Source organism: Dermochelys coriacea, chromosome 8, assembly GCF_009764565.3.
Source record: "Dermochelys coriacea isolate rDerCor1 chromosome 8, rDerCor1.pri.v4, whole genome shotgun sequence".
Taxonomy (NCBI): Eukaryota; Metazoa; Chordata; order Testudines; family Dermochelyidae; genus Dermochelys; species Dermochelys coriacea.
This window is the reverse complement of record NC_050075.1, coordinates 95,720,635-95,740,313: the sequence shown is the minus strand read 5'-3', so window position 1 is coordinate 95,740,313 and position 19,679 is coordinate 95,720,635. Positions and strand designations below refer to the sequence as shown.

The 19,679-nt window shown below is 40.7% G+C and overlaps 1 protein-coding gene across 4 annotated transcripts in view; it reads right to left on the bottom strand.

Annotated features, from left to right (window-relative positions):
- USP24 (ubiquitin specific peptidase 24) overlaps positions 1-19,679 on the bottom strand; it is a 115,091-nt gene that overhangs the window by 31,570 nt on the left and 63,842 nt on the right. For all 4 annotated transcript variants that reach the window (XR_006283190.1, XM_043520519.1, XM_038412987.2 and 1 more), the window contains exons 31-44: positions 18,988-19,085; positions 18,125-18,220; positions 17,281-17,509; positions 16,064-16,223; positions 15,675-15,830; positions 14,241-14,311; positions 10,882-11,042; positions 9,041-9,102; positions 8,049-8,240; positions 6,952-7,069; positions 6,059-6,203; positions 5,444-5,563; positions 4,819-4,944; positions 3,673-3,771 (exon numbers count right to left, since the gene is read on the bottom strand). Coding sequence is in view for 3 of the 4 variants with exons in the window: in XM_043520519.1 (XP_043376454.1) it covers positions 3,673-3,771; positions 4,819-4,944; positions 5,444-5,563; positions 6,059-6,203; positions 6,952-7,069; positions 8,049-8,240; positions 9,041-9,102; positions 10,882-11,042; positions 14,241-14,311; positions 15,675-15,830; positions 16,064-16,223; positions 17,281-17,509; positions 18,125-18,220; positions 18,988-19,085 (1,833 nt within the window). In the remaining variant the exon portion in view is untranslated. The remainder of the gene's footprint in view (positions 1-3,672; positions 3,772-4,818; positions 4,945-5,443; positions 5,564-6,058; positions 6,204-6,951; positions 7,070-8,048; positions 8,241-9,040; positions 9,103-10,881; positions 11,043-14,240; positions 14,312-15,674; positions 15,831-16,063; positions 16,224-17,280; positions 17,510-18,124; positions 18,221-18,987; positions 19,086-19,679) is intronic.

Sequence of the window (19,679 nt, the reverse complement as noted above, 5' to 3'; positions counted from 1 at the left end):
CTGCCGTAGCGATCAAGTCACTTTGCATCTTTATTTTTCGAGGTGCCCCTGCCTGTCGCACTTGTTGGCAGCCGCAACCACTAGTGACCCAGGGCAGAGGTGTGTATATAAGTACTCAACCCCCTTTGCAGGAACAGAGTATTTGCGCTCTGCCCTCTTAGAAATGGGGGGCAGGGATGACAGGGTCTGCCACAGGGTTTTTACGATTTTGACTACCGCATCATGCACAGGTAGAGCCATCTTTGCCAGGGCCACTGCTGCCAAGACATCGAATAGGGAATCCGCGGATTTGGACATCTTCTCTGCCTCCAATCCCAGGTTGGCTGCCACCCGTTTAAGCAGCTTCTGATGGGCTTTGACATCATCCTGAGGCACAGTCTGCGATGGGCCTCCCTACTGCCTCATCAGGCAATGATGACGAGGCGGCCAACCCGGGATGAGGGGTGGGTTCCATGTCCCCTGCCTGGGGAACCACGGCCACTGGAGGAAGGGTGTCTTGGGCTCCTTGGACCGATGTGACGTCTGAGCCCAGGGGCAGTCCAGACACCAAGGCCAAAGGTCTTTCCAACACCTCTGAGACTGAGCGATGGGCCTGAGATCCGCTAGTCTGGGGCACTGCCCACGCGTTATAGATTTACCAGGACCCAAGCCACTGACCCTGTGGCCACATGCTTGCAGGTTGGCTCTGGGAAGAACCTGCTCGCTGTGCAGGTGGCATTTGGTCCCTGGGGGCAATCTACTCCTCGCTCTCAGGAGGAATGGTCTTCCTCTGGTGAGCACAGCGGCGCCACCATAGAGTAGGCTTCCCCACTATGTCTGGTAGTCTTGTGCCTGCCAATCGGGGAGCGGTATCGGGACCCCACTGAGCCATGATGCGTATCCAGCGACACTGCTCATAGGCCTGGTAATAATCTGGAGAACAATGCCACCCGCTTCAGAAATGGTTTGCAGGCTCCAGTGACCGGAACGGGGAGTGCGGGGATCGTCCACAATGCTCTGGCGACTGGTGCCCGTGAACTGGGGAGCGGCGCCTTTCCGGTGACCGCTGCTGGAGTTCTGGGGACTGGCAGCATGCATCTGTGGCCCAGTACTGGGGGTCTGGTGACTGATGTGTGGATCCTGGAGCTCAGTGCCAGGAACCTGCTGTGGGTCTGTAATTCGGGACACAGTGATAGTCCTGGTGAGTGGGCCTGGGTACTGTGCCGTGGGGGTGACTTCTGCAGGGGTGCCACTGAGGGCTTTCCCCTAGAAACGGATGGGTGGGAGGGATCCTTAGGCCTCTCCTCCCAAGGAGTAGGCAGCATTAGGAAGAGGAAGATGTCTTTTGCCACTTGAAAGGCTTCTGGGGTGGATGGCACCGTGAGGTACCACATACTTCTACCACTCCCTGGGGTAGGAGGCAGACTGCGGGGTGGACTAGGCCCAATAGGTGAGGCTGCCGTGTGGCTGCGCTCTGGTGGCGGTGAAATTGCCTGACTCGGTCCAGGCTCGTCTACTCCCTTATCCTTGCAGGAATCGGGGGAACGCCCCATCCCAGTGTGCTTCTTGTGCCTTTTGGCTAGTACTGGTGCAAGGTCTGTCATCAGGAGGCAGCCAGTGCCAGGGGTGCGCTTCTTGTTAATGCCTAAGTACTCGGCCCTGAATCCGAATGTGACATCTCTGAGGCCAGAACAAGAGCAGAGTCCATGAGGAGCACGCGAAGCCTGATGTCTCTCTCCTTTCTGGTCCAGGGCTTGAATCCCTTGCAGATGGGGCACTTTTCACAAATGTGGGACTCACCCAGACGCTTCAAACAACTAAGTTGCGGATTGCTGATCGGTATGGGCTTCTTGCAGGCTTGAAGCCCGTGGGCGGGCATGCCCCATCGCTGGACTAAGTCCCTCGGGGGACTATGAATAAGTACACTAACACTATTAGGAACTGATAATTATACAACTATTTACACAATAAAAGTTCAAAGAATCACTGAAAGAGAAACTACTTGCTAGAACAAGGGGAGTGTTCCAGCACCGACTCTGGTGGCAAGACGGAACTGAGGGGGCCAGCGGGGGGCATATGCGCGCCACTCCAGAGGGCACAAGAGCCGGTCCCCTACAAATATACCACAGAGGGGGGAAAAAAAACCAAAACTTACGGATCCAATGCATGCGGTGAGCGCACACACCTACAATGGAATGGACATGAGCAATCACTAAGAACTGCAACAGCCTAGAAATTCCAGGTGTGTTTTATCTGTTTATCTGGATGAAGAATGATTTCTTTGATTAGTTGTGGTATTTTTTGGGCAGGGGCAGGGGGAGGTGGTGAGTTTGTGGATGGAATTAAAGTAGTTCCTGAATATATTATGGCTCCAATGCAGATATAGCTGTGAGTTCCCCAAATCCAGACAGGGAGAGTTGGTTTATGGAGGCCTGGTACTTTCTGGCTACTGTAAAATAATAAGGTGGGCCATTGAGTAGACTAGAAACTGCTCTTCAAGACTGCTTTCCATACCTTCCCTCAAAGTAGGTCTCTTCCCATGATTGGGAGAGTGGGAGGCATGAAGCCACTCTTGGAGCATGAAAGAGAGGGGGGCCTTTTTTGGGTGTGGGAGGGTGAAACAATGTGCATGGGGAGATGTGGTTCATTTCTGGGCAACTTACAAGCATCATGGGAACTGATCTCACTGAGCCAAAAGAAAATTCCCAAGCCAAACATTCCCATCTTAATAAAAGTTGAAGACAAATATCTGTCAATAACTTAAGGGGAACACACACACTGAGAATATTGGCGTTCTAGGCCCTCCACATTAGAATGCCAGTAAACGAACCATTAAGGTCACCCAAACACACCTTAACTCAGCCTCCTATTTTATCACTAACCAGAATGAATGGAAACAAAGATTCAATCCTAGTCTCAAGCAAGTCACATCTTCCTCACATCACTGAGTCGAAAAGACAGGCATAATTTAACTGGCCTCACTGAGCCATCGGTATAATTTACATAAAAATTCACCTGCGTTACATCAATATATCGGATTAATTTTCTGCCTTCTAAAAGATCACATGCAGTCACCAAAAATGACTTTTTTTTTAACTTCTTTCCCCACAAACGATCCCATTCCGGAGAGAAGTTTGGGAACAATTTCCCCTCCAAAATACAATATTAATCAACATAATTGTTATATGATGGACTTAGAATAAATGCCATATTTTGGGCCATGAATCATGTGGGGCCTTGACCCAAAGTTACATTACCAGGAATTTAAGTGGTGGGGATCAGAGGCATCATGTGAAGGACTTAGGGTGGCAGGAATTATATTTACTTATCAATATATATAACCAAAGTGACTTTTGCCAGAATTCTGGACACCACAGGCAAATTACACAAAGAAATTTTAGCAGATTTAAGTAGCTAAAGCCACAAGTTATGAACTTCTCAGAGTCTATCAAAACCGCATTTCCCAAAAGCCCATCCAAAATGCAAGGTGCAATAGGTGTGCAGGGCGGAAGGTTGGCAGGGCAAAACTACAGTTCATTTTAAACCTCTGTATTTTGTTATCAAATATTAGTAAGATTTTGTTGCACTTGACTAAAATTGTTAAGAATGACAGCTGTTCTTAACTTACTTTCCAAAGGTGCAGGGACAAAAAACCCCACCAAAAACACAACAGGAACCCACACACACTTCTACCTTGAGGTATTCATCCATCTGATCTATAAGGCTAGTAAAGAATTCATAAGCATCCTGTTGCTCTCGAACATAAAGTTCCTTATTCCACATCTTGAAGATCTATAAAGACCAAAAAGATTACCAGTTTTACAGTCACCACTGTTGTCATAAATATAAAGGGAAGGGTAACCACCTTTCTGTATATAGAACTATAAAATCCCTCCTGGCCAGAGGCAAAACCCTTTCACCTGTAAAGGGTTAAGAAGCTAAGATAACCTCGCTGGCACCTGACCAAAATGACCAATGAGGAGACAAGATACTTTCAAAGCTGGGGGGGGAAGGGGGGGGACAAAGACTGTCTGTGTGATGCTTTTGCAGGGAACAGATCAGGAATGCTTTTCAGAACTCCTGTAAAAAGTTAGTAAGTAATCTAGCTAGAAGTGTGTTAGCTTTCCTTTTGTTTAATGGCTGGTAAAATAGCTGTTCTGAATGGAATGTATATTCCTGTTTTTGTAACTTAAGGTTTTGCCTAGAGGAATTCTCTATGTTTTGAATCTAATTACCCTGTAAGGTATTTACCATCCTGATTTTACAGAGGTGATTCTTTTACTTTTTCTTTAATTAAAATTCTTCTTTTAAGAACCTGATTGCTTTTCATTGTTCTTAAGATCCAAGGGTTTGGGTCTGTGTTTACCTATGCAAATTGGATTTTTATCAAGCCTTCCCCAGGAAAGGGGGTGCAGGGCTTGGGGGGATATGGAGGGGAGGGGAGAGAAGATGTCTCCAAGTGGGCTCTTTCCCTGTTCTTTGTTTAACACGCTTGGTGGTGGCAGCATAGGGTTCAAAGACAAGGCAAAGTTTGTACCTTGAGGAAGTTTTTAACCTAAGCTGGTAAGAATAAACTTAGGGGGTCTTTCATGCAGGTCCCCACATCAGTACCCCAGAGTTCAGAGTGGGGAAGGAACCTTGACAACTGTAAAAAGTGAAATTTATATCTTTATGGCTTCTACGTACCTTAAAAAGGATATTTATTAGTTTCAGACTAGACAGATGTACAATTACTATTAAGAGTCATAAATATTGACATGTTTCACCACATCTGAATCCAAGTCCCACATATTTACTAACTAGGAAAATTATATAGGCTGAATAAAATGGAAATGATACCTTCCAAAAGTTCTCAGGTACATAATACTGCAATTTGCTTTCCATCAAATGGCCAAAGAGAGATTGAATTTGATAGAATACACTGTCATCTGGATTGTCCATATCATCGTCAATTGAAAGCAATGCCTTGGAGGGAAAAAATAACCATCTGTAACGTAACTTATTTGCAAAAATGTCACATAAGAATTTAAATTAATAATTCTGTTACTACTGTGCATTTAAACAAGGCACACGTGTTCCTAGAAGACAAAACTGAGTTTGTGAATAAAAATTTACATTTTAGATAAAACTTGCAGCGCTAAACAATAGATTCATTTAAAAAATTCCTTTTTAAAAGCGGATTTTGATATTATAACCTATCATTTCTCTTAAGAATTTGCATGTCCTGAGCCAGTCAGCAAGTTCACACACTCTACATTTTTATACACAATAAGAATCTATTATGGGACTTAAATGAATTTACAGTAGAACTAATTGAATATTTGTAAAATAATTTGACTAATTTTGCAGTGTTTGACAAATATTTGACTAAAACCCCTTTTCTTTACTCACCTCTCTGATTTATAGCAAAAGCAAAGTATCAGTTGGCAGAAAGCATCTGTCAGAAATTAAAAGTTAAATTTACCTCAGGGAGACCTGGCTGCATGTATAGCTGCTGGAAGACTGCATTCATGTAACAAGTGGCACCACCGTTCTTCAGCCCCACAAATCCTGAAGTGGATCGACTGTCCACAGGTGGAAGATACTAAGGGGAAAATTGACATTTCTCTGTATCAGTAGATTATACAAACTATGGACTCCAACAGCTTGTAAATCACATTTTTATTATATAGGCAGTTATAAAAAGATATGCTGGCTGTTAAACAGCATTTTCATACATTTCACTGAGATCTGGGTCAAATTTGAGAGAGCTATGCACACAAGTTATTATAAATGGCTGTACAGCCAATATTGAATACAAGATACCCAAGAACAGTCTACAAAGTTGTATACCTTTTAAATCAAACCAGTCGGGGATTTTTAGGCAATAATTTTATTTATCAAGATAACAACTGCCTAATAGACTCAAAAGTGTGCTTGCTCTTGGGAAAGATCAATAGGTATGCATTAATTCAGATCTGATTATCACCACTTTAAAATGAAGGCTCTGGAACATTTGCAGTTGGAACAAGGAAGTGGCTAAAAACAGTATTTCAAATCATACTGAATAATTTAAATTGCATCAAGACATCTTACTTACATCAAACTCCTTGGTAAGTGTAGGGTCAGGCTGATGGTGCATAGAAAGCAGCTCTTTTGTAATAAGCTGAAGATTGGAAGGTGAGCTATCAGCCAACATCACTAGCACTTCATAAGCTGCTAATCGGCTATCCACTGTACTGCACCTAAAAAGAAAACCATAAGTGGGATCTATTTAGTAGGTAGTCATACTCCATAATTTTAAATTCTGGTAAATCTTGTTAGTCAGACTGTGTAACCCACTTATAATTGCCAAAGGAAAACAAAATCAAAAAGATGTTTAGTGACTGATTCACAACTTGCTGTGAGAATTTTATTCCCTGGACTTGTACCAGTGAATGCTACTCATTTTGTGGGAAGAGATCCATTTGTGCTGAAGATCAAAAAAAGAAGCCGCAAGACACCAACTGTGCACATGCGTCCCAACTGGACACTGCTACTGAAGATCTCCGATCAACGGTGCCGGGACGCACCGACACCTGAAGTGGAGCACCCACAGGGACACCACTTGAAGAAGTAGTTAACCTTCCATGTATGTGTTATTTAGCCATCTCCCCATAGTGATGAAAATTCTTCAGGCTAGAGGACTCCATCACCTGTAGGCCAAGACACCATGCCCACTGGGTATAACTCTCTACTGTATGTGAAGTTCTTTATAGGTTTGACAGGCAAATCCTTTGGGATTTACAGATTAGTGGGAGTTTAAATGCAAAATTGGCAAGTTTTGGTACAATCCTTTATCAAGTCCACCAGTAGCTGATTATTAAAGTACTCAAAGATATAGCTGGAAAGTCGACCCATTGCACTAATCCCCATAGTTTACAGTTCCACCCTGCAATCTAGCTAGGCAAGAACTTGTACAGTGTGAACAAAAATGCAAATTCTTTTCTTTACTTTGGGTGAAAGTCCTGCTGACTGATGGCAGCACTGCCAGCTGGAGAATTGCTATTCAGGATAATCCTAGATGCTCGGAAGAGGAAATCATCTAATAACGGTTTAATCAAAGATGAACCTGTAAGAAAGCAAATCCACATTTAATGTTAGATATCTGCCTTATTGCTACAAAGACAGTCAAATCTTGTCCATATCAAGAAAGCCACCTATTTAGAATGTCACCATGCTAGCCTTTCAGCAGCAGCAGGAACTATCCTATTTTCTTTATTATTGATTTTTTCAAATCAGACACTAGTAACTATCAAAGGAAAATATGCTCAGAATTCCTAGATGCTGCAGCAGTGGTGAAGCAGCAACAAAACTATATGCAGCCACAATATTGTTATTCTCCTGTAAATTTCCTCCACACAGACCATGACAGAAAAAAATATCTTTAAATAATTCACTACAAATCCCAAACCAAACCCAAACAACCTGCAATGAAGAACATGGTTACTAACTCAGGTACGTTTTTCCTTGTAACCCCTCACTACTCTCCCAGTACAAAATGGCTTCATAAAGCTATGTCTACAATTACGGTGGTGTGTAAAATACAAACGTTGCATGCCCAGCTAGCATGGGTATAAACAGCAGTGTAGAAGGGAAAGCATGGCTTTGGTGAGTAGAGTGCCCTAAACGTTCGAACCCCAAGGGTATACATACACGTGCTCTCTACATGCCCAAGCAGTGACTAAAACGTCCACACCACTAAAATGTCCACACCGCTATTTTTTGCGGCATAGCATCCTGCTGCCAGAGTCTTTCCCCACTGCAGTGAAAGGCTCCAGCAGTGGAGAAAGGCTCTGGCAGCGGGGAACTGTCAGAGCCTTTCACTGAGGCATGTAGCTACACACTGTAGGGACAAGTGTGAGTGTAGATTGCCTTTCACTGCTGTGTGTAGCTACATGTGTAGTGCCTGTACTCTACATGCCATCATAAGCACAGATTTGCCAAAGACACTATCTACTTCTTTATTAACCAAAACCAGACATCTTCAAATAATAAAGAGATCAAACTCAAATTGGTTTATGTACTTTGGTACAAAAAAGGATACTCACCGAGCATTTCCTTTTCTGCCCCACACAATGAAAGAAGAGTCTTAATGAGCCTCAAGTGTCCTGCTAATAAAATGTTGTCAGCTTCACTGGTCTCACACTCAGCTGTGCGGTTGGGTTCAAAGTTATCCAGCCAAGTGATCTCATCTTCTAACATGACAGCTGGGCTGATCTTCAACTGCTCCATTTCAGAAGCTATGGAATAAACAGAGAAAATCGAAGTTACAGACATGAAGAACTTAAATACCGATAGACAATCCCAAGAATTTCACAGCTTCAGTCATTAACAATGATATGGCACATTACATTTCATGTCAACAGCAGGCATTTAGTTATGCAGCTAATTAATAGCTCATGAAACTGCAGCTCACCACCAACTTATTGATGTTCATTGTAAATTGGTCAAAAGAAATTTAGCACATAAAAAAGAGGGGAAAATGTACATATCTATACACAACTACAGGTAATGCATAACCATGTGTAAAAAAAGATGAAATAAGACATCAAAGTCTTTAAGGTGAGCATTTTTAAATATGCATGCCTGAAGTTAAGCATGTAAATTCAAGTTAGACACCTAAACTGAAGGCATTGAGGGCCACAGGTGCTCAGTATCTCTGAAAATCAGGCCACACAGGGAGGCAGCCAAGCCAAAAGCCAAGTGTCACTACATGACAAAATAGGAAAGGGATATAAGGGGCAATAGGCAAGAAGGGAGAGAATCAAATTGAAAAACAAATATTAAAATATATAAACAAAAATGAGTATTAAGCAAGGGTACAGGCAATATGAGTTGAGGGGGTGAACCATTTTTTAAAAAGCACAAATATAAAAGCTTGTGTTGCCCCCATTCCTTGACTTCTCAATGTCTTGTCTACTTAGACTGTAAGCTGTCATGGGCAGGGACTTGTCTTACATGTCTAAGTGCTTAGAACACTGCTGGTTGCTATATAAATGTCATATTAGAGTTCACATTCGAACCTCTAACACATACTTACAAGTGAGATCGTCCAGTAACTGGCATCTCAGGTCAAAATACTCTGTACACTGCGATAAGAGCCTAAAACAAAGATGAGTAATTACAAATAGGGAGAGGGTTTTTAAATAAGTCTAGACCTTAGAGCATTTGCTTAAACATATACCATCCATCCACCCAATCACACCATTATAGATCTATATATTTATACCTCCACATGCACACCACTGTAGCTTCTAAGCAGTTTTCTTCATAGCAGCCACTTTTTGAATTTTGAACTGACAATTCAATTTTTTCTCCTCACCTCACAAAACTACATATTAGATGATCACATATAGTTGCTAGAACGAGGATAAGATGCTTCAGGTTCTTAAATTATTCTTTTTCTACCATGGTGAACATAGAATTTGCATTTCAAAATTAATGTTGAATTCAATTTCCCAACTAAAAAGCATTCTTCAGAAAAGTCAATGGAATTGATATCTACAATCTAATTAAAATGTAATGGGCAGGGATGGAACGTGTGAGGTCAGTGGGTCCAGACTTAACATTCAAAGAACCAAACATCTTTGTTTAGCATTCAGTCTGGACTCTCCTGAATAAAATGTCTTGCCATTAAACCTTGGATAGATGGAAGCACATAGTGGCACTCCCATGCACCCGGGACAGCATCCAAGATCTGAAGGTTACACCCGAAGATACAAATTAATTGGACTCTAATGTTCACGGTCTACTGTAGACAGGAAACTTTAAAAAAAATCTGACTGGTGTGGTTTTAGTTGACGGCTATGGTTACATCATCTTCAGACTTCAAAGTTTTTGAAAATCCTTAAGGCAAAAGCCTTTTTCTAAAACGTAAAAAGAAAGGGAGTACTTGTGGCACCTTAGAGACTAACAAAATTATTTGAGCATAAGCTTTCGTGAGCTACTGCTCACTTCATCGGATGCATTCAGTAGAAAATACAGTGAGGAGATTTATATACACACACAGAGAACATGAAACAATGGGTTTTATCATACACACTATAAGGAGAGTGATCACTTAACATGAACTATTACCAGCGGAGGGGGGAAAGGGAGAGAGAGGGGAGGAAAACCTTACCCATCCACTCCCAGTCTCTATTCAAGCCTAAGTTAATTGTATCCAGTTTGCAAATTAATTCCAATTCAACAGTCTCTCAATGGAGTCTGTTTTTGAAGTTTTTTTTGTTGAAGGATAGCCACTCTCAGGTCTGTAATCGAGTGACCGGAGAGACTGAAGTGTTCTCCGACTGGTTTTTGAATGTTATAATTCTTGACGTCTGATTTGTGTCCATTTATTCTTTTACGTAGAGACTGTCCAGTCTGACCAATGTACATGGCCCCTCTGCCTCCATTGAGAGACTGCTGAATTGGAATTAATTTGCAAACTGGATACAATTAACTTAGGCTTGAATAGAGACTGGGAGTGGATGGGTCATTACACAAAGTAAAACTATTTCCCCATGTTATTTCTCCCCCCACCCCACCTCCCACTGTTCCTCAGACGTTCTTGTTAACTGCTGGAAATGGCTCACCTTGATCATCACCACAAAAGGTTTTCCTCCCCACCCCGCTGGTAATAGTTCATGATAAGTGATCACTCTCCTTACAGTGTGTATGATAAAACCCATTGTTTCATGTTCTCTGTGTGTGTATATAAATCTCCTCACTGTATTTTCCACTGAATGCATCCGATGAAGTGAGCTGTAGCTCACGAAAACTTATGCTGAAATAAATTTGTTCGTCTCTAAGGTGCCACAAGTACTGCTTTTCTTTTTGCGAATACAGACCAACACGGCTGCTACTCTGAAACCTTTCTGAATAAACATTCATGTAACTTGCCTCTGGTTGATTCCTCTCATGATACTGGTTGGTGACCAAAGAGGCAGCTGGGCAGTGAGAATGACACTTAAGAGAAACTGGTTTGGTTTTTGTACATCTGGGTGAGTTGATGTGTCTGTTTGACTAAGGGTATATAATTGGTCACAGGCAACGCGACGAATCTGAAACAAAAGCTTTGTAAGTACTCTATATTTAATGTTCCCCAAGGTACACATACTTTGATTAGAAATCTAAAACAAAAATATAAAAGTTAGAAATAGGAAAGCCATAATGGACTGTGGGACCCACCAAGTGTGGCTTTTTGTCCCCCTGTGGTGGCAACACCATATCAAGTTGTTTATAAATTTGCTACTGCCTCTGAGCTAATGGCCCTGGGCCCTTCAGCTCAAGTAGCAGAGACTTGTGCTTTTAAATCCATAGGTCTGTTTCAGCCCTTGCAGATGACCCTCTCAGGGGAGTCATTACAAAGCATACAATCCCATAGGCAATCCTTTCACATCTTAAGTTAAGGAGCACTGGATATGAATCAACAGAATGGGAGACCTCTAAAGAGCCAGCAAGTGCTGTAGAAGCAATGTTGGCAATTTGATAGATGGCATTCTTCCCTCCCAGTCAGTACTGAGCCAGTGACCTAACACAGCATGTGAGGATTGAAGAGATGCCTTCTTTTGGCTGAGATATTAAAGCAAGATCTTAATCACTTGTTGTCTTTAAGCACTGTGGCTCTATTCATAGATAGGGATGCTGGTCAAATTCCAACTGGAGTAACTTGACCTACTAAATTCCCCATAGAGTTTTAATTGCTCTGTTAAAGAATAATAATAATAGAATACCATTTATTTAAATATTTTTGGATGTTTTTCCCATTTTCAGATATATGGATTTCAATTTACAACACAGAAAATAAAGTGTACAGTACTCACTTTATATTTTTTATTACAAATAACTGCACTGCAAAAAACAAAAGAAATAGTATTTTTCAATTCACCTAATACAAGTACTGTAGTGCAATCTCTTTATCATGAAAGTTGAACTTACAAATGTAGAATTGCATACAAAAATAACTGTATTCATAAATAAAATGTAAAACTTTAGAGCCTACAAGTCCAGTCAGTCCTACTTCTTGTTCAGCCAATCGCTCAGAAAAACAAGTTTGTTCACATTTGCCAGAGATAATGCTGCCTGCTTCTTTTTTACAAAGTCACCTGAAAGTGAGAACAGGCATTCGCATAGCACTGTTGTAGCTGGCATCATAAGATATTTACGTGTCAGATATGGTAAAGATTCATATTTCCCCTCATGCTTCGCCCACCATTCCCGAGGACATGCTTCCATGCTGATGACAGGTTCTGCTCGATAATGATCCAAAGCAGTGCAGACTGACACACGTTCATTTTCATCATCTGAGTCAGATGCCACTAGCAGAAGGTTGGATTTTCTTTTTTAATGGTTTGGGGTTCTGGAGTTTCCTGTTGCTCTTTTAAGGCTTCTGAAAGCACGTTCCACACCTCATCCCTCTCAGATTTTGGAAGGCACTTCAGACTCCTTGGGTCGAGTGCTGTAGCTACTTTTAGAAATCTCACATTGGTACCTTCTTTGCGTTTTGTTAAATCTGCAGTGAAAGCGTTCTTAAAATGAACAACATGTGCTGGGTCATCATCTGAGACTGCCATAACACAAAGTATATGGCAGAATGCAGATAAAACAGAGCAGGAGACATACAATTCTTCCCCAAGGAGTTCAGTCACAAATTTAATGAATGCATTATTTTTTTAACGAGTGTCATCCGCATGGAAGTGTGTCCTCTGGAATGGTTACCAAAGCACGATGGGAATGTTTAGCATACCTGGCATGTAAATACCTAGCAATGCCAGCTACGAAAGTGCCATGCAAATGCCAGTTCTCATTTTCAGGTGACATTGTAAATAAGAAGTGGGCAGCAGTATCTCCCATAAATGTAAACAAACTTGTTTGTCTTAGCAATTGGCTGAACAAGAAGTAGGACTGAGTGGACTTGTAGGCTCTAAAGTTTTAGATTGTTTTGTTTTTGAGTGCAGTTAAGTAACAACAACAAAAAAAATCAATCTACATTTGTAAGTTGCACTTTCACAATAAAGCGATTAAAACTGCGATTAATTTTTTTTAATCACCATTTATTTTTTTGAGTTAATCACGTGAGTTAACTGTGATTAAAATCGACAATCCTAGGATCAATACAACATTAAGACTGCAAAGTCAAGCATCCAAGTGCCAAGAAACCCCAAATGTTTATGGTTGCTCCTGCAATGTTCACTTGCCCATAGTGTACGTGCTATATAGTTTGCAATATATTAATAAAAGGTAAGAAGAAGTGTAAACAGACAAAGGAGAATGCAAAAAACTACCTATCATAAAATATACAGCATATGTTATGTGACCAAATTAGTGTGGTTGGTGCAACCTTGACTTTCAGAATATCCAAACTTTTGAGGGCTTGCTCTCAATCACATAGTAAAACTAATGCTAGGAGGCTTTTGCATTTAGCTGTACGTTTTAGAGGTTTGGGTGAGCACCTAAGAATTCATATGCTTCTCCAAACCTCTTTGACCGGAAAGCTAAAAAGAACAGCCCCTTGTGAGATTCTCAGTCCTGACTGGAAGAGTGATAGTGTTAGCCTTCAGACCTCCCCAAAACTGGGTTATTCAAACTAGTCAGCATACTCTTACTTTCAACTAACATTGGTGTGACAGAGTGTGAGTAGACTTAGCCTGAGCACTTGGTAAACATCCCCACATGGGGAAAGTTAGGGAGATAATTGGCTAATTGTTCAGTCCTTAACCAGTTAACAAGGTGGCTCAGCTCATCAGCTGAGGACATCTAGAAGAGAGACAAGAAGAGTAGTGGGAAGAAAGAGCTAGAGAAGCCCAAGTTCTCAGGGAGGCGAGATCTCTCCCCACCTCACCCGGTGCCTAGGGAAAATGTAAGAACTTTGAGCTGTGGGGAACTTGTTCAGTTATATTCACACTGTAAATAAAGCACTTGATGTTGAACTTGCCACAAATCCCCCATGAAGACTGTTTGCAGAGAGGAATCCAGGGTAAGAGAACACTGCCCTGTGACAACTAGTCACAGATGAAGCAAACAAATCAAGATTATACTCTCACAGTATGACTTAATACTATAAAAAGGTATAATTTTTAACCGAGACAGGGATTAATACTGCAATCAGTGATGTCTGATTAATATGTCCTATGTATTACTCAATCAGATAATGAAAGTGCTGAAATGAATATTTTTGTCTGAGACCAGTAATGTAAACAAGATGTTATATTACAGTGGGATCAGTGAATGACTTGGAAATCTTAATTCCAGCCACTCACCTCGGCACTTGGTGATCCAAGTAGAATGTCAATGATGAAGTCAGCAACACAAGGCAAGCTGTAGAACGATCCTAAAAATGAAACAATCCCAGTCAGTGTTTTTGCCAATGGAACTTGTTGAAAATATAAACAAACAACTGATTATTATTTAATTTATATTTATTTATTTAACTACTACTAGAATAAAAATGTATCTCGCCAACACCAAGGATGAGAGATATATGGGTATGGAAAAATTCTTATACATTGATTTCTCCCCTTCCATAGATTGTAGATTATTAATATAAATCACAGGTTTCAGAGTAGCAGCCGTGTTAGTCTGTATTCGCAAAAAGAAAAGGAGTACTTGTGGCACCTTAGAGACTAACAAATTTATTAGAGCATAAGCTTTCGTGAGCTACAGCTCACTTCATCGGATGCATCCGATGAAGTGAGCTGTAGCTCACGAAAGCTTATGCTCTAATAAATTTGTTAGTCTCTAAGGTGCCACAAGTACTCCTTTTCTTTTTATTAATATAAATATAACAGTTCCTCTTTTCTCCCCAGTAAAGGTTTCAGCCCCTCTGTATGTGAAGGCACAAGTGCTAGTGAAGTGATTTACTAGCCCTATGGTTGAATTTACAGGTAGGAAAACAGTAAACATCAGCAGAAGTGATTACTTCAAGCAAAGCAGCAACCATTTTGATGCTAACATTAAGTAAACTTGCCCAAAACACACAGTTCATTAAAGCCATGATTCTGCAAGGTACCTGAGCACATAAGCAGTTCCACTGATACAAGTATCTTGCTGAATCAAAGCCAAGGAAATATAACCCCTGCGCACATTTTAAATTATGTTTATTGCACTGCTGCAGTTTATTTCAGAAATGAAAGTTGGGGGAGATTTCACTGTAAAAAAGGTTAATCTGCAATAAAAAGTTGACAAAGAAAATAATAGCAGCCAATAAGTAATGCAGCATGTCTACACCAGCAACACACTCGTGGTAATTGATCAATAAAATATACAATCCCAAACATTTGTTTCATTTGCTCTAATCATAGATACCCCTCAAAGAGCTATTGAAAGCATATTGTTTATCATCCCCAAATCTCTAGTTCTATAGTGAAATTACATAACGCAGAATAATGAATACAGAAGACACCTCATTAATTTTGTTAAAAAGTGATTGAAATATTGTATCCCAATTACCTTGATACATTTATAAAAATATCAGCAGGCCATCTAATACTAAATCTTGGAGAGAAAACCAGCAGACTGAAAGCTTCCTTTCCATTTTTTTTTAAATTCAATTGTCTGCGTGAATTGAGATTCGTCAATAAGAGCAAAATTCAGTAAGGAGGAAAGCACAAAATGTATAAATTCAACTTCAAAACCTGACTGCCCACTAATTACATTATACTGAAAGTCTGAATTAGTAAGCGTCTACCGCATACCCAACTGCTGACTGCGTAACTGTAGGCACGTAACGAGTAGAGACAAGGCCTCTCCAGCAATCAGAGCATCTTTGGTGGACACAGACTGCTGTCTCACACAGATTCCGGCGTGGAGTGCTGTTGGCTCTCCTTCACTTCCTGAGCTACAATTGCTTCCTGAATTAGATTAGAAACAACAAATGTAATAATCAGTTGTGGTTTTTAAAGCTTTTCTGATCAACATTTTTCTTCTAAAAAGTACTTGTAAGAACACAGCATGTACTGTAGATTTAAGTAGCAATTTAGAAGGAGTTCATCTTCTAAGAACTCTAGAAGTGTTACACAACTGGAGTAAGTTGAGAATACTTTGTTTAGACTAAATGATGCAGTCTCACCTATAAGTGACATACCTGAGCTGCTAAGTCTGTTTCGAATCCCAACAGGAAATAAAGTGTTACTTTCTTTTATTGGTTGACTGCTCCCCACTAGGTCAAGTCGTCCTGCAGCAGCAGCCCAAGAAAGTCGCATGAAGCAAGCCACTGTAGACGTGAAATCATTTATCTCCATTGTCTGAAGGAACAGGAAAAAGTGGTTACTTTTGCCACACCCAAGAGTCTCCTTTGCCACGAGGAAAGGAGAAACCACATGGTCTTTCCATTCAGTTTTGTTACTTGTTTATTATCTGGTGCCATGACACAAGGACTTTTTGCTCATATAAAACAGTGGTTAATATGGCTTATTGAAAGCCAGCAGCACTGCCTTTGAAACAGAAAGAAGAGTCACTACAGAAAGATTCCCCTCCTTCCATCTGGAGCTAAGCATGCAAACTTCCTCCTGGTAGGAAAGCACCAACTGAATCTTAAATTGAGATCCTATACATGTTAACACATTGTGCTAGCTATAGATCACACCCATGCAATTTCTTTCAATCTGACAATAGGAAAATGAGTCAAGTTATTCCTTTTAAAGCAGTATGTTTTAGTACATGGCCTCTCCCAATTAATCACTAGGAAATTCTGATTCTGGATGCTTAAAATCATCATCTTGCTCTCTCTACAAAAAAGAGAGATGTGTTTTTCCCCAAGCTATTGCACATGTTTCATTTTTATAAAATTACAGTTAAAAGCAATTTTGGTATATTAGAAACTTCAGGACTTTAACCAGGTAAGCATGGGGGTCTAGACATTGGCAAAAGGCATCTGGTCACCCCTCAATTCTGCTTTCTGCGACGGTACAATGAAATCAAATACTTCACCTCTTCTCTTTGCAGATGGGACAGTGTGACAAAATATGTATCATGTAAAATAAAATGAACAGCAAAAGTACAATATTACATTTCAATGTCTTCAAGCATCCCTGGCAAACCAATGTGAATAGCCAATCTATTGGTTTACTATTTCAGTATGTTATAGATCTTTCAGAGACACAGTTAAAAATAAAAGACAGGGTGAGGTTTGGGGGAGGGGGATAGCACCTGGATTGTTTCTTAAGCCTTGAGATGAGACCTGTGCCTGGAGAACCAGTTTCACAGCACTACTTATCTTAAACTCCAGAAACTAAGAGCATGTTTCACCTTTCACTCTACTGCACACTGCTATATCTTCATGACTGTAAAACCTTCACTCACTTGTATCGCAACCCGTGCTGCAGGTATGATCTCTTCCACCCTAATGGAGGACCTGTCAGAAACTGACAACTGTCGGTAGGATGACTTCTCAGGTGTTCCACAAATGGACATCTGCCTGCTAGCCTGTCGGCTCACATTACGGAATGGGCGTGAGGACAGTGCTTCTACCCCATCTTTGAGGATATCCTCATCTAGTAAGGTAGGAAGTGTTTGGCCAACAAGCAAGAACCTAAAACACACAAGAAAAAAAAAAGTCACGTTTATTTTTGAATATTGGGTGATCAGAGTTTTAGTATAGAATTCAAATCACTGTTACATTTCGAGATAACAGGCCAACTGCTAAAAAAAAATGCAAGTAGCATTACTAGTGGCCTTATATACAATGACAGGTTTCAGAGTAGCAGCCGTGTTAGTCTGTATTCGCAAAAAGAAAAGGAGTACTTGTGGCACCTTAGAGACTAACAAATTTATTTGAGCATAAGCTTTCGTGAGCTACAGCTCACTTCATCGGATGCATTTGGTGGAAAAAACAGAGGAGAGATTTATATACACACACACAGAGAACATGAAACAATGGGTTTATCATACAAACTGTAAGGAGAGTGATCACTTAAGATAAGCCATCACCAGCAGCAGGGGGGGGAAAGGAGGAAAACCTTTCATGGTGACAAGCAAGGTAGGCTAATTCCAGCAGTTAACAAGAATATCAGAGGAACAGTGGGGGGTGGGGTGGGAGGGAGAAATACCATGGGGAAATAGTTTTACTTTGTGTAATGACTCATCCATTCCCAGTCTCTATTCAAGCCTAATGAAATATTATATACAATGAAAGGCAATCTCATACCTTGCAAGTTGCAGGCAGATGGAATAGACTCCCTGTCTTGTTTCATAGTCCACTTCTGATGGGATGGAGTCTCTCTGCATCACATTCACCACCAAACTTAAAAAGAAGAGACGCTATTTTATTAGATGGTGTAAAAAGGAGACTGTTGGTAATGAGTTTCGGGTATTTCCCCCGCAGCCACTCTCAGTGACTTAGTGCAGACAGAAGTACCAGACCGATACCTCTGGAGAATGAGATCCCTATTTTCCCCCCATTACAAAGGGCTTTGAGGTGAAAATTGCTGTAGGAGCACAGTAGTATCACTTGGTAAGTACAGAACAGGCAGCAGCTCTGCAAGTTTTTCCAAAGTTCCCACTGTGCCTCCACTCTTACCAGGAGGGACCAACTTTATGGATAAGAGTGGAAAGATCAATTGCACTGACCGATTCTTGGTCCATTCTAACACTGCTAAAAATGCCAAATAGTGTCAGCGGGGAGGCTGTGTAATATGCACATCTATATACTTGAACTGAAGTGAGACTACTTATTTAGCACCCAAATACCAACTATAGTAATAGAAAAAAGAATGCAAATGAATTAGCTTTGATTCAGACTTTAATGTCATATACGTTATACACTACATACTGTAGATACAGAGTGGCTGTTCAGACGTTACTAGTGAAAGTAATTAAATCTACAGATAGTTTTTTATTCACAGGACCCAATCCATTTTAGTTTTCATACTGCTAGATGAAAAAACTGAACACCTATGCAAGTGTGCTATACTATAAGTAGTGTGTTAGAGCCTATTACAGAAACTATACAGTTATCACTGATAAGGAGTTAGTGTTATGGAAAAAAAATAAATGTCTATAAGGTCTAACCTCAAGCCTCCTGCTCTTAGAAAGTTTTCACAGAAAGATTTGGCACAATTTCTTGCCATTTCATCATCTGCTGTTGGCATCAGCTTGGAGCTCAGCACCTGAAATGCATGCAAGTATAAATGTTTCATGACTAGTATACACAAAAATTATAGCATCTCTGAAGTGGCATCCAATATCCCAGGCAGTTTCACCCTAAGACCGAGCATTTCCTGCTCTCAGTAATTCAAAGATACAGCCTTGCAACAATCTGACCCATAAAGAGCCAAACAATATTTTAAAACGTTGCCTTCTGTTTTTATTCCGTGACAAGTGACTGATATAATCATAAATGGCTCACATAGTAAAAAGGGAGGAGTCTGGACTTACATGTGAATTACTTCTTCAGGCTTAGCAGGGGCACTGGAAAGTTACAATTCTATCACCTTTCTTGTTAAGTTGATGTTATTCCACGGAAATAATAATTACTAAGTAAGAGCTCCCAAGGAGGAGGTTTTGATTTTACATTTCTACTTTTATTTTGAGGTGTGAAAAAAATGAAGAGGATCCAAGAAATTTTATGGCTTGTAGGAATTATTTTTTTTTATTATACTGCTCCTCTCATTTGCAAGAAGGTAACCTTCTCAGCAGTGAGAGTCATAAACTGCAATGATGGTCAGAAAAGCGACCATATGGGGACCCGCTTATAGATTCAT